At 36.6% G+C, this 12,307-nt stretch overlaps 2 protein-coding genes across 2 annotated transcripts; both read right to left on the reverse strand.

Moving 5' to 3' along the window:
• Window positions 1-4,984: 4,984 nt before the first annotated feature.
• Window positions 4,985-5,931, reverse strand: LOC149247759 (receptor-like serine/threonine-protein kinase At1g78530). The gene is made up of 3 exons (XM_089445404.1): window positions 5,919-5,931; window positions 5,622-5,792; window positions 4,985-5,310 (listed from the first exon to the last, which is right to left on the reverse strand). Exons 1-3 carry the CDS (start codon window positions 5,929-5,931, stop codon window positions 4,985-4,987), a joined length of 510 nt encoding a protein of 169 aa, XP_089301530.1.
• Window positions 5,932-10,682: 4,751 nt separating this feature from the next.
• On the reverse strand, window positions 10,683-11,437 carry LOC149247760 (receptor-like protein kinase HAIKU2). The gene is made up of 2 exons (XM_089445412.1): window positions 11,140-11,437; window positions 10,683-11,023 (listed from the first exon to the last, which is right to left on the reverse strand). Exons 1-2 carry the CDS (start codon window positions 11,435-11,437, stop codon window positions 10,683-10,685), a joined length of 639 nt encoding a protein of 212 aa, XP_089301538.1.
• Between the last annotated feature and the right edge of the window lie 870 nt (window positions 11,438-12,307).

Below are 12,307 nucleotides of genomic sequence, written 5' to 3' on the forward strand. Positions count from 1 at the left end.
CCTGAGAGGTACACTAGATACATGGCCCTTGCTGGGGAGTGTGTTGAGACCAAGCCATCTTACTTTGAGGAAGCAGTGAAATAGTTGATTTGGGTTTATGCTATGGTGGAGGAGTATGACTCCATAGTTCGTAATAGTGTTTGGGACGTGGTTCCGAGACCGGAGAACAAGTCAGTTGTGAGATCCCGTTGGCTTTACAAGGTTAAGCAAGTTGTTAATGGTAGTGTGGAGAAGCATAAGGCAAGATTAGTTTCCCATGGCTTTTCACAGGTCAAGAGTATCATGTTGTTGTAGTATATTTCGACAAAGGAGAAAGATGCTGACAATTTGAGAAGGGCATTGTCAAAGTGTAAATTCAAGTTCCATAGAGACAGGATCGTGGTGGCAGATAATCCCTTTCTTGTTGAGAGGGAGTGTTGAAATATGGCAACAAGAATATTCCAATTTAATTTGTCCTTGAATTAAATTTTGAATTAAAATCGAATTTAGTCTTAACAGCTACTTGGAAATAATTAATTAATTTATTTTAGATTAATTAGTTGGAGAAATTCAAGTTAGAAGTCTTTCTGAAGTCATGCAAGAGTTATCCCTTAAATTAAGGAGATAAGATTGAGTTATATTTGAGTTGTAATTAGTTAACTCATTTTATTGCGTTAATTCCAGTTAAATTAGATCCAAACTATTTGAGGAACTAATAGTGAGCTAACAGTCAGTTGATGCATTAATGCACTCAACCAGTGCTACTCCAGTTAACTGAAGATTCCCTCATCAGAAACTCATGCATGTCTATTCTGAGAAAGACCCAGTTGAGATTAATGTTCAAGTACAGTGTACTATCAGTTGCATGTGTTTTCTCATGGAGAAAACGCATCCATGCAGTCAAGGATTCATCCTTGAGGATTGCGCAATTTTGAAGGGTGGTTTTTCCACTTGGTAAAAGGCTAATCATCCACGAGGAACAATGCAAGGAGATAGGAGCTTGGAGGGTAGAGAGGAAGGCTGGAGAGAAGCCAAGATTGCCTGTGAGCATCTGTGAGGATTGTACTGAGAGCTGGCTAGCTATGAGAGCTAAGGCTTTGTATAATTCCTATGTATTTCCACCATGTATGATAATACAATAGTGTGGGGTTTTATCTGATACTTTCCCCAGAGTATTTTCATGTGTATTGTGCCATTGATTATTCTGCTTCTGGTTATATTGTCTAGCTAGATCTTTAAGCTTCCGCAAATTGATAGTAGAAGTAGGTTATAGTATTATGCTTTGATTTATGTTGCATTATTAGGTTAACCTATCACAAATTTTCTACAAAGGACTTCTGTTTCTTTCCTCCCCATTGAAAGACTTGCTTTACACTTGTCAATGCGTGTAAAGGTGTTGTAATAATAGAGAAATTGGCAATAAATCTCCTCCAATACTATATTACACCCAAAAAGTTGTGAACCTCGGTTACACTAGTAGGCTTAGGCCAATTTAGAATTGCTTCAACTTTAGAAGGATCAATTTTTAGCTAACCATGACCAACAATATGACCTAGGTAAACCAAAGAGGTTTTCCCAAACTCACACTTTGACAATTTTACATAGAGTTTTTCTCTTTTCAATACTTCAAGCACTTTCTTCACATGGCATACATGTTCATTCCAACTTTTACTAAAGATAAGAATATCATCTAGATATACAAGAAAAAATTCATCAATGAAAGGCCTAAAGAGATCATTCATGACCCTCATGAAAGTGGCTAGAGTGTTGCAAAGTCCGAATGGCATCACCATCCATTCAAACAAACCTTGTTTCGTCTTGAAGGTGGTTTTCCACACATCAAGCTATGCAATTCGGACCTGGTGATAACCACTACGTAAATCCAATTTGGTGAATAACATTATTTAATTGATCTAATATGTCACTAATGCGGGGAATAGGGTAACAATTTTTCACCGTGATTTTGTTTAGTGCTCGATAATCCACACACATCCTCCATGTGCCATCTTTCTTCGGCACAAAGACAACTGGTGAGCCTCATGGAGAAGTGCTCGGTCTGATGACCCCTTGGTTCAATAATTCTTGCACCTGCTTTTTGATCTCCTCCATCTCAATGGTCGACATCCTATACATTCCAATATTTGGTAAAGGATCATCATGTTGCAAATGGATCTCACATTGGATTTCCCTCTTCAGAGGTAATCGCCTTGGTTCCTGAAACATCTCATCATAGTTAGAAATTAATTCACATAATTCCTTTTTATGCACATAATCACAACCCTCGAAAGCATTGGATAATTCTGCATCTTTCCCCCTTACAACCATAAGCATGCAACCCTTACTGGAAATCACCAACCTCTTCATTTGTCCTGCACTTACAAGCCTAGCATTGATTTTAGTTTTGATGAGCCCTTACAATATATTCTACCCCATCTTTTGTGATTTGGTATTTGTTTTCATGACGGAAGAAGATTACCTTTCTACAATATAGATATGGACTTCCTAACACCATGCCATAGATATCCAATGGTATCACATCAAGTTTTACCTCATCCACTAACTTAGAAGCGGTCACATATTTAACCTTGCACTGCTTAGTTACATTCAGTTTTGCTTTATCATGCATCCATCCAAGTGGGTAATGTTTTGGATGTGGTTTGGTTTCTAAGCCTAACTTCTTTATCAAGGACTTTGAAATTAAGTTTTCTTGGGATCGGTATCAAATAGAGTTTCCACTTCTGTATGATTTATGATAACTCTAATATGAAATAGCTCAATTCTCTTTCATTCATTAGGAAGAGACTCATCTATTGAACTAGTACCTTCATGTGATTCAGAATTAACATGAGGTGTAAGAGTACCTTTTTTTCCTGCTTCTGTGATCAATGCTTCATCTCTCGAATCGGATCCAAGGTCTTGCTGCATAGTTGCCACTGTCTTCTACTTGCCTTTTCCTCCATACTTCTTTGGTCTCTTTTCCGATTACTGTTTCCAAAAATAATCGTCGTCATGACCTTCCTTTTTGCAGTGAGTGCAATAATGTCTTTATCCTTCATCTTTCTTGGTTCATGTCATCCTCTTCTCCTTTCCTTTTCCTTTCACTTTGGGTTTTCCATTTGGAGGTTTAAAAGGTGGTTTCTTGAAATGATCATCTCTTTCATTTTTTCCCTTGTTCTCAAGATGAATGGCCTTTACACTGGCCGAGTCAATAGTAGTTGGTTCAAAAAATAATAATGAGTGTCTAAGGTAACTATGTAATGATCCAATATACTTAGTTACTACTTCAGGTGAGTCAAGTGTAATGCCCAAATTAAGTGCCTGTTTTCTAAATTCCTCTGTAAAGCTTTGAACATCCTAACCTTTGCCTTGCCTTAAGTATTGCGAATCCATTAAGGATTTTTGTTTATAATGCAAGGATAAAATTGTTCCTTTAATGCAAAAATGAAACTAGGCCATGAGGAAAGAAGATTACCCACACTCTTACTGCTTCACATTTTTCTCTCCCACCAAACGAGAGTGGTGCTACTCAGTCGAAGAGAGGCCAACTGAACCTTTGCCTCGTCCTCTTCGATCTGCTAAATCCTATAATGGAGTTTGTCCAACTTGGGCTACGTCTTTGGGCCCTACTCGATCAATGGGGAGGCCTTCATTCATTAAGTGGCATGAGAAAGAAAAGTACAAGCATTAGTTACAAAAAAGGAGTTTTATACCTCCATACTAAAAAATGGCTGAAAAATGCATAACTCTGATGGAGAAACAGATAGCTCCATTGCCTTCATGGCGTCGAGAAATGTTGAAACCATATAAAATTTTTCAAAATCTGACAAAGTGAAAATTCGGCCCTCCTGCAAAAATCTGCCTCACACTACATGCACTCCCTCCTCTGCCTAGGCGCACTGATGAACTACATTTAAATAAAAAATGTGGTGGCGGATTTCTCAAGAAATCAGTTGTGCTGTGTTGGTTTAAAGATCCAGTTATTATGGAGGAGGTCGGGTGGTCAAACCCCCCTCCTCCTTTTTTTTAGACACATAATGTTATTTTAAAAGAATGGATCGGGTTGGGCCCGCCTTGGGCAACCCGCCAACTCCACTTACCACCGGGTCATATTCTCATTAAGGCATGTTGTTTGAATTGTAGTCGGGGTTAGGTGTTTGGTCCACGCCCCAAGGGCCGGCCCACATTTAATGTAATGTTGTTTGTGTTTAAATGGGTTGGGTCTATGCCCTAAGGACCAGCCCACCCAACTCCGCGCTAGTTAATGGTGGTCCCATGGGTGGGGCAGAGGGTAGTGGCCCGCCACCCTTTTTTTTATATTTTTTTTGTTTAAATAAAACAAACTGCACATTTTTTAAAATTCAAATTTTGACCGAAAGATTCATTTTAACCAGGGGACAATTCGCCTAGAATCTGGCTGGAGTTGGTCGGATTCCATCTGCCAGAAAAAGTGCAAATTGTGCCTTCATTAATCCTGCCCAGTCATAAAAATGTCAACCCAACTTTGACTGCCTCTATCTCCTTCATTTGGACTCGGATTGGAGTGTCGTTCACACCATTGGAATCAGGGCAAAGAGCACTTCGATCCGATGTCAAGTTAATTGTCTTTCCACCACTTTTAATTTTGATCTCTTTCCATGCCACTGGTGTCTAGAGATCCACCTAGATAAAATATCTTCATACTTTTCATTACAATAATATAAATACTAAATATAAATTTATGCAAACAAGACTTTACTTTTGACTTTTCTAGGACTAACTATTTCATACAAACTTAACAACCCTTGACTTGATTGGAACATTAAATCATTATGCATCACTAGCCTTGGATTTTTATGTAATTACTATTTCTAACAGTGCGTGCTCGTACAATTTTGTTGGGATAGACTGGATGAAACAAAAGCATTGGTGTATAATAGGTTACGACACATTGTCATTACCATGAATGTGACTATTTTAAATATAACATCGTTCTTTTTGAGGGGAGAAATAATGAGGAGGAGTCAGACTATAGGAAATTAAAGATCTCAAGAACTACGTTCATGGACGGCCTGAGATTGGGAGCCGATCGAGTGCAAAATGTGGCAATGTCAATTATCTTCAATATTTTATCCTTCATGTTGTTATTATAATCAATGCTCCTTCTCAAATCATTATCAATAATTTCATCCATTCTCCCTTCCTTGGCCTTCTTTGTAGCCCATGCAGTTAGATGTACAAATTCCCGATCATCCTCTTCTATCACTGGAGGTTTTCCGCTTACCATTTCTAATAACACCATGCCGAATCTATACATGTCCCGCTTCGTCGATGCCTTCACTCCATACCCACATTCTGCACATACAGAACATTAGGATGACATTATGATGATCTCTGCAACTACATTTCATAGAATATGATGATCTCTGCAACTACATTTCATATATAAGAACAATAAATGCGTCACAATCAAAGAGAAATTTCATGGACATGATTTAGTACCAGGAGCAATGTAGCCATGAGTCCCTCCAAAGATAGAACTTGATTCAGAATCTATTGATGAATTCTTCACTAGCCTGGCAAGTCCAAAGTCTGCAATGTGTGATACATATTCATCATCCTCTAAGATTAAACACTTCCTCTAACTTCTCTTCTTCTGAATTTACCTAATGAACAAAAGTTATCCTTTACTGGTTTTCCTTCTCCTCCATGGATGGCCTGCAAACTATCCCATGCCTCCTTTACAGATTCATAGTTCATATTTTTCTCTAATTCCGAATCAAGTATGTTACAAAATATTTCATTTAAATCCTCACCATTCTTCTTCAATTCTTGACCTGATGGTGGAGTTTTAATATAACCAATATAGACTAAAATCTAAACATTAAATCTGAGAGATATTATCCTAGGATTCATATTTTCTTTCGAATCCTAAAACTTATCATCATTAAGTATGAGCATACCTTTATTATCCATAGTTTCTGACTTGCCTTATTTTACTACTAGTTTTCCTTTATCGATAGTTGTAGATACTGCTATAATATGTGATACATTGCTATCTCTGTCACACTTTTCTTGAACTAACTTCTTCCTTTGAGTTAACTTCTTCTTGTGCTTCCTTCCTAGGGTCCCCAATCTACTTTCAAGTAATTAAGCTTTACTAGAGAGACTTGCTATGATATCAATTGTTAGAAATAATAAGAGGGGGTGAATTAGTATTTCAATTCAATTAATCCTCAATTGCACATTGAAATTTTTACATGTGGATTCTCTTTAAGAAACTTGCATGTGTACATGCTTTTAATGAGTAGAAATAGTGTATATAAGAATTTCCTATTTTCATCAATTCAATCAATCATTATTTCACTACTTATACATTATCCAATAACCATGAGCAGTATTCAACATAATAATATATAAACCATAACACATAATCAACACATCAACAAATAGGGACATCAAGATTTTTAGGTGGAAACCTAATTTGGGGGAAAACTACGAGTGTTTCCATATTTGCCCTTTTTCTTATTATAAAAAAATATTTTACATCTTGTACTGGTGTAGACTCTTACAAGTGCATAAGATCCTACCTACAGGAGGCTACAAGCTCCACAAATTCTCCATCTCTGATTGAAAGGAAGCTACTACTCCCTGGTCAAGATTACCGACTCCTACTAGAAGGAAGCTCCCTCACTGAAGGCTCCAACCTTCAACACCTCTATGGACCACATTTCCAAATAATATACATTGGATCCACCTGTGATCCAAATAGAAAATGGCATCAACCCATGGTATTCATCCACCCATGAAATTTACCCATGGTATTGTAAGTGGCATCCACCCATGGTATTTATCCACCCATGGTATTGTGACATCCACCCATGCTATTCATTCACCCATGGAATTTACCTATGGTATTGTAACTAAAAAAGTTTATAAGTAACAAGTCGCACTTTGCAAAAGGACAGATTGTCCACCATAATGTAGCTTTTACATTTATCCTTCATTTTAATAAAAAATTCCTTTGTGGTTTTATTTACTGTGTGTTCTATCGTTTTCATTCTGGCATTGCAAATTTTTAGATCTTGGGGGCCTCCTCCCAAGATCCAGATCCGTGGTATTGGAGTAGGTTACTATTCCATGGGAATGAGGGTTTAATGCATATTTCAATTTCAATTTTTTGCAACAATATTCAACAAACTTCAGGAATGTGTTGCGACCTCCACAAAGCACTTCCTTGGGCCAAGTAGGAAGAATTTTTCTTTTTTCATTTTTTTGCAGGAATTTTTTTGGGCGGGGAGTTTGTAGATCATATCTGAACCATTTGGTGAAAAATTTGGAAATAAATAAATAAAATATCTGGATTCCTTGCAAAAAATATCAAAATTCAAAAAAAAATCGGTCGATTCGGAGTCTGGATGAAGGAGATATCATTGATTCAAAATTAGTGATGTTGTAGAATTTTTTGTATCGACAACTCTTGGACGATGACTCTCCTATCATTTTTTGCAGTTTTTGTGCAGAATTTTACAACAATGATTGAAGATCTGATCTCATCTTGAAAAATCATCTAATTTATAAAAAAAAATGGGTCGAATCAGAGATCAAATATGGGAGATATCGCTGACTTAAAATCAGTTATTTTTTCAGAACTTCTGTGACGACAGAATAGTTGCAGCATAAATCTTGGACTCTAGACTGTCTAGATAAGGATTTCCAACACATGGGAAGATGAAAAATTGTCATTATGTTTCCAAAAATATGTTATAATAAATATTTTGAGTTATATTGACCGAGTTATGTCCATTTTAAATCTAGAGCATCATTCAGAATGGGTTCCCTTTGGAGACGTGCCCTCCCACCCCAGGTTATGTAGGCACCTGCTACTTCATCAAAAATCAACATCATGGTTATGGGTCAACCACACAAAATCCTTGTCATTGAACTCCATTTTCTAGGCTGCACACTGTTAGTATCATAATTGGTCACAACCATTACAAGGTATCTCTATCCTCGGATCTTCATTCATATAGTTATGGGTCATCCACAAATCCACACTTCATCGATGTCCATTTTCTAGGCTGCACATTGTTAGTATCACAGTTGGTCACAAACATTACACGGTATCTCTATCCTTGGATCTTCGTTCATCATGGTTATCTGTTAACCATATAAAACCCTTCTCTTTAGTGGCTCTTCATATTCAACAAAGGCTTCATAGGAGGGAACTTCACGCAATGGGGACCATTGCTTCTTAAGGAGGGAGGAATGATCTGAATATAAAATGGCATCAACCCATGGTATTCATACACCCATGGTATTCATCCACCCATGTTATTCATCCACCCATGGAATTTACCGATGGTATTTATCCACCCATGGTATTTATCCGCCCATGGTATTGTAAGTGGCATCCAACCATGGTATTCATTCACCCATGGTATTTTCCCATGGTATTGTGACATCCACCTATGGTATTCATTGACCCATGGAATTTACGCATGGTATTGTAATCAAAAAAATCTACAAGTAACAAGTCGCATTTTGTAAAAGGAAAGATTGTCCACCACAATGTAGCTTTTACAGTTATTCTCCATTTTAATAAAAAAATCTTTGTGGTTTTATTTACTGTGTGTTCTCTCATTTTCTTTCTTCCATTGCAATTTTTCAGATCTTGGGGGCCTCCTCCCAAGATCTAGATCAACCTGAGTCAAACACACATCAAAACCTACAAGCCACGTTTCAACCAATTTTCAAATTGGACCCATAACCAACAATGTGCTCAAACACTGAATATCAATAACCTTTTTGAAACCAAACATTGTCAAATAGATATGCTCACTGAATTCCAAGATACCAGTCATACCTATGCAACCAAATCACTGATATACTAAGCCAAATCTCATAAGCACTAACCAACTCAAACTCTTTGCTCATCAACCAAGCTAGACATTGTCCAATATCAAGTCAAACTCTTTGCCAAAACAATCTATCATCATCAAGTCAGTCAACTCTAAAGATCTCGTTAATTAACTCAATGCAACCATCATGATACTATGAGTTCATTGATCCATAACATCATAAGACCTTTCCATACAATGCTCATGAAAAATACCCTCTTACTCATTCAATGCTATGCGAAATTCTAGCTAATCAATAGTCCCAAAATTTGAACTCAAACTCATTTATGTAACCACTATCACACTATACAATATCATTGTTAGCAGAAAACTCAAAATAACATATTCAATAGGCAACCAAGAGGACCATAGCAGTAGCTTCAATAGTGTAATTATTAACATTATTCCAATTGTTGTTTCATCAAGATGAGTTGTGTTTGATGACTAGATGATGATAGATTTGCTTGGAGTTGATTATACTATGAATGAAATTAGAGAGGAAGTTTGTGCAAAATCTTTTAGTGAAAAAATTCTTGTAGTGTCCAACCTTTTATTCAATAGCCAACAATTCTAAAAATTAATCATGGGCATGTCCACTCTCCTCCCCAAACTGATTTGTAGTTTATTGAAGAGGTAATAACTCCTATATTTGTAACTCCATAATAAAGAGGTCAAGAGTGCCAAAATGCAGGCCCACTGTGTGCTAAATAACTCTTAAATGTAATCAGATGGATGAAAATGATCTAGAATTACATGGAGGCAAGTTATCCAATTGAGCTATTCATTATCAATCATACAAAACCATTAAACTATATTCCAACTCAAAATCTATTGTAACAAAATATCAATTATTTTTGTCTTGGTTAAAATCTAGGTGTATCATTATTATTAGGAAAATTTTAGGTCTTGAAGTAATTAAATTTTCATAAAAAAATAATCATAGTGTTAGAAGCCTTGTGAATGTTTTTCATAATATTGGTAAGAAAATCATTTCCAAGACCATAATGCATCCCAATGTGTCTTATCACAATTAATTGTTATCAAGGTCACAAGAAAACATTGTTGGACCACAAGGAAACATTGTTGGACCACATAAATATCTCATATCATTAAATGCACTGTGAAAACCCTTGAAATGTCTCTTAATGGATAAGATGTCCTTGACACAAGTGGCCAAATGGATTCAAAGACATGCATTGGTGGACTATCATGTTCTGACATGAATTTAATTGGATTGCATATGGAGGCAAGTTATCCAATTGAGCTATTCATTATCAATCATACAAAACCATTAAACTATATTCCAATTCAAAATCTATTATAAAAAAATATCAATTATTTTTATCTTTGTTAAAATCTAAGTGTTTCATTATTATTAGGAAGAAGTTTAGGTCTTGAAGTAATTAAAATTGCGTTAAAAAAAATAGTTAAGCGCCTTGCGAATATTTTTCATAATATTGGTCAAAAAACCATTTCCAAGAACATAATGCATCCCAATGTTTCTTATCACAATTAATTGTTATCAAATTCACAAGAAAACCCTTGAAAGTGCTGGCAATATCATCATACTTTTCATTACAATAATATAAATACCAAACATACTAAATATAAAATTATGCAAACAAGACTTGACTTTTGACTTTTCTAGGACTAACTATTTCATAAACCACACTTGACTTGACTCGAACATTAAATCGTTACGCATCACTAGACTCAGATGTTTGTTTATACATAAAATTTAATTACAATTCTAACAGTGCATGCTGGTACAATTCTGTTAGGATGAACCAAAAGCTTTGGTGTATAATAGGTTACGACACACTGTCATTACCATGAATGTGACTGTAGGAGATTAAACATGTCAAGAACTATGTTCATCGATGGCTTGCGATTGGGAGCGGATCCAGTGCAAAATGTGGCAATCTCAATTATCTTCAATATTCCATCCTTCATGTTGTTATTATAATCACTGCTCCTTCTGAAATCCTTATCAATTATTTCATCCATTCTCCCTTCCTTGGCCTTCTTCACAGCCCATGCAGTTAGATGTACAAATTCTTGATTCTCCTCTTCTACCACAGGAGGTTTTCCTCTTACCATTTCTAACAACACCACTCCGAAGCTATAAAAATCTTGCTTCGTCGATGCCTTCACTCCATACCCACATTCTACACATAACATTAATGTATTAGCGTGACATAGAATATGATGATCTCTATGATTACATTTTAAAACAAAAATAAATGCATGAAGATTAAAGAGAAAAAACATGGAGATTTAGTACTGGGAGCAATGTAGCCATGAGTCCCTCCTAAAGGAGAACTTGATTCACAATCTATTGATGAATTCTTCACTATCCTTGCAAGTCCAAAGTCTGCGATGTGTGCTACATATTCATCATCCAGAAATATGTTGGCAGACTTTATGTCGCAGTGAATTATTGGAGGTTCGCAGTCTTGGTGTAGATATTTGAGTCCCTCTGCCATGCCCACTGCAATGTTATACCGAGTCCTCCAGTCCAGCCTCTGATTAGGACGTTTTGATGCTCCGCCTAGATATTCCCACAACGATCCATTGACCATGTAGTCACACAAAAGAACTATTACCTTATTCCTTCCATCATGCTCTGTTATCAGGTCCCGATGACGCAAGATGTTTCTGTGGCGAGCGTATTTCAATGATTAGATCTCGTGCCTCAGACTGCGATATTGAATATTGTCCTGATGATGATTTGCTAAATTTAAGCATTTGGTAGCAAGGATTTTGTCCTCTCCTGGAATCATCACCTTGTAGACCATGCCGGATGTGCCAGAGTCGATGATGTAATCATCATTGAAGTTGTCTATAGCTTCCACTATATCTCTGTATTTGACTATACCGAGTTGTCCATCTCCTGAAAAAATAGTACACTTGTTGTGTCTATTACTGTTCGGCTTTTGTTAGACCATAGCATACATAACACACAGTGGATTTATACTCAGAGACTTAGATGGAAATAGCAAAGAATAGTTCATAGAGGCAGACAAATGGAGAAACAACGAGAACAGAAATCACTTTGCATTACATAACAGGCTTGAGCCTTGGCTTGCTTTCCTTGGCCAGAGAAATTACAAATTTATAGAGGCAGAAGAAGGCTCTAGAATCCTGTATGTGATTCAGATGGAGATCTAGAATGATCTAGAAACTAATGGCGGTGTTGAAGAATCTAGAATCCTGCATGTGATTCTAGAAACTACTGGAGGTGTAGAAGAATCTAGAATCCTGCATGTGATTCATGAATTTGGATTCACACTTATCATTCTCCCACTTGAAGCCAAATAAGAGTCATCAAGTCACACCGAGTCCTACCATGCCTCTACATAACTCATGTTTATTTCGTGGTAGAATCTTAGTGAGCATATCAGCAGGGTTCCAATCTGTATTGATCTTTTCCAAGGATAATTTTTCTTCCT

The sequence above is a fragment of the Pinus tabuliformis genome, chromosome 7 (genome assembly GCF_031772625.1).
Source record: "Pinus tabuliformis cultivar Carrire ecotype Pingquan chromosome 7, CPIR1, whole genome shotgun sequence".
Taxonomy (NCBI): domain Eukaryota; kingdom Viridiplantae; phylum Streptophyta; class Pinopsida; order Pinales; family Pinaceae; genus Pinus; species Pinus tabuliformis.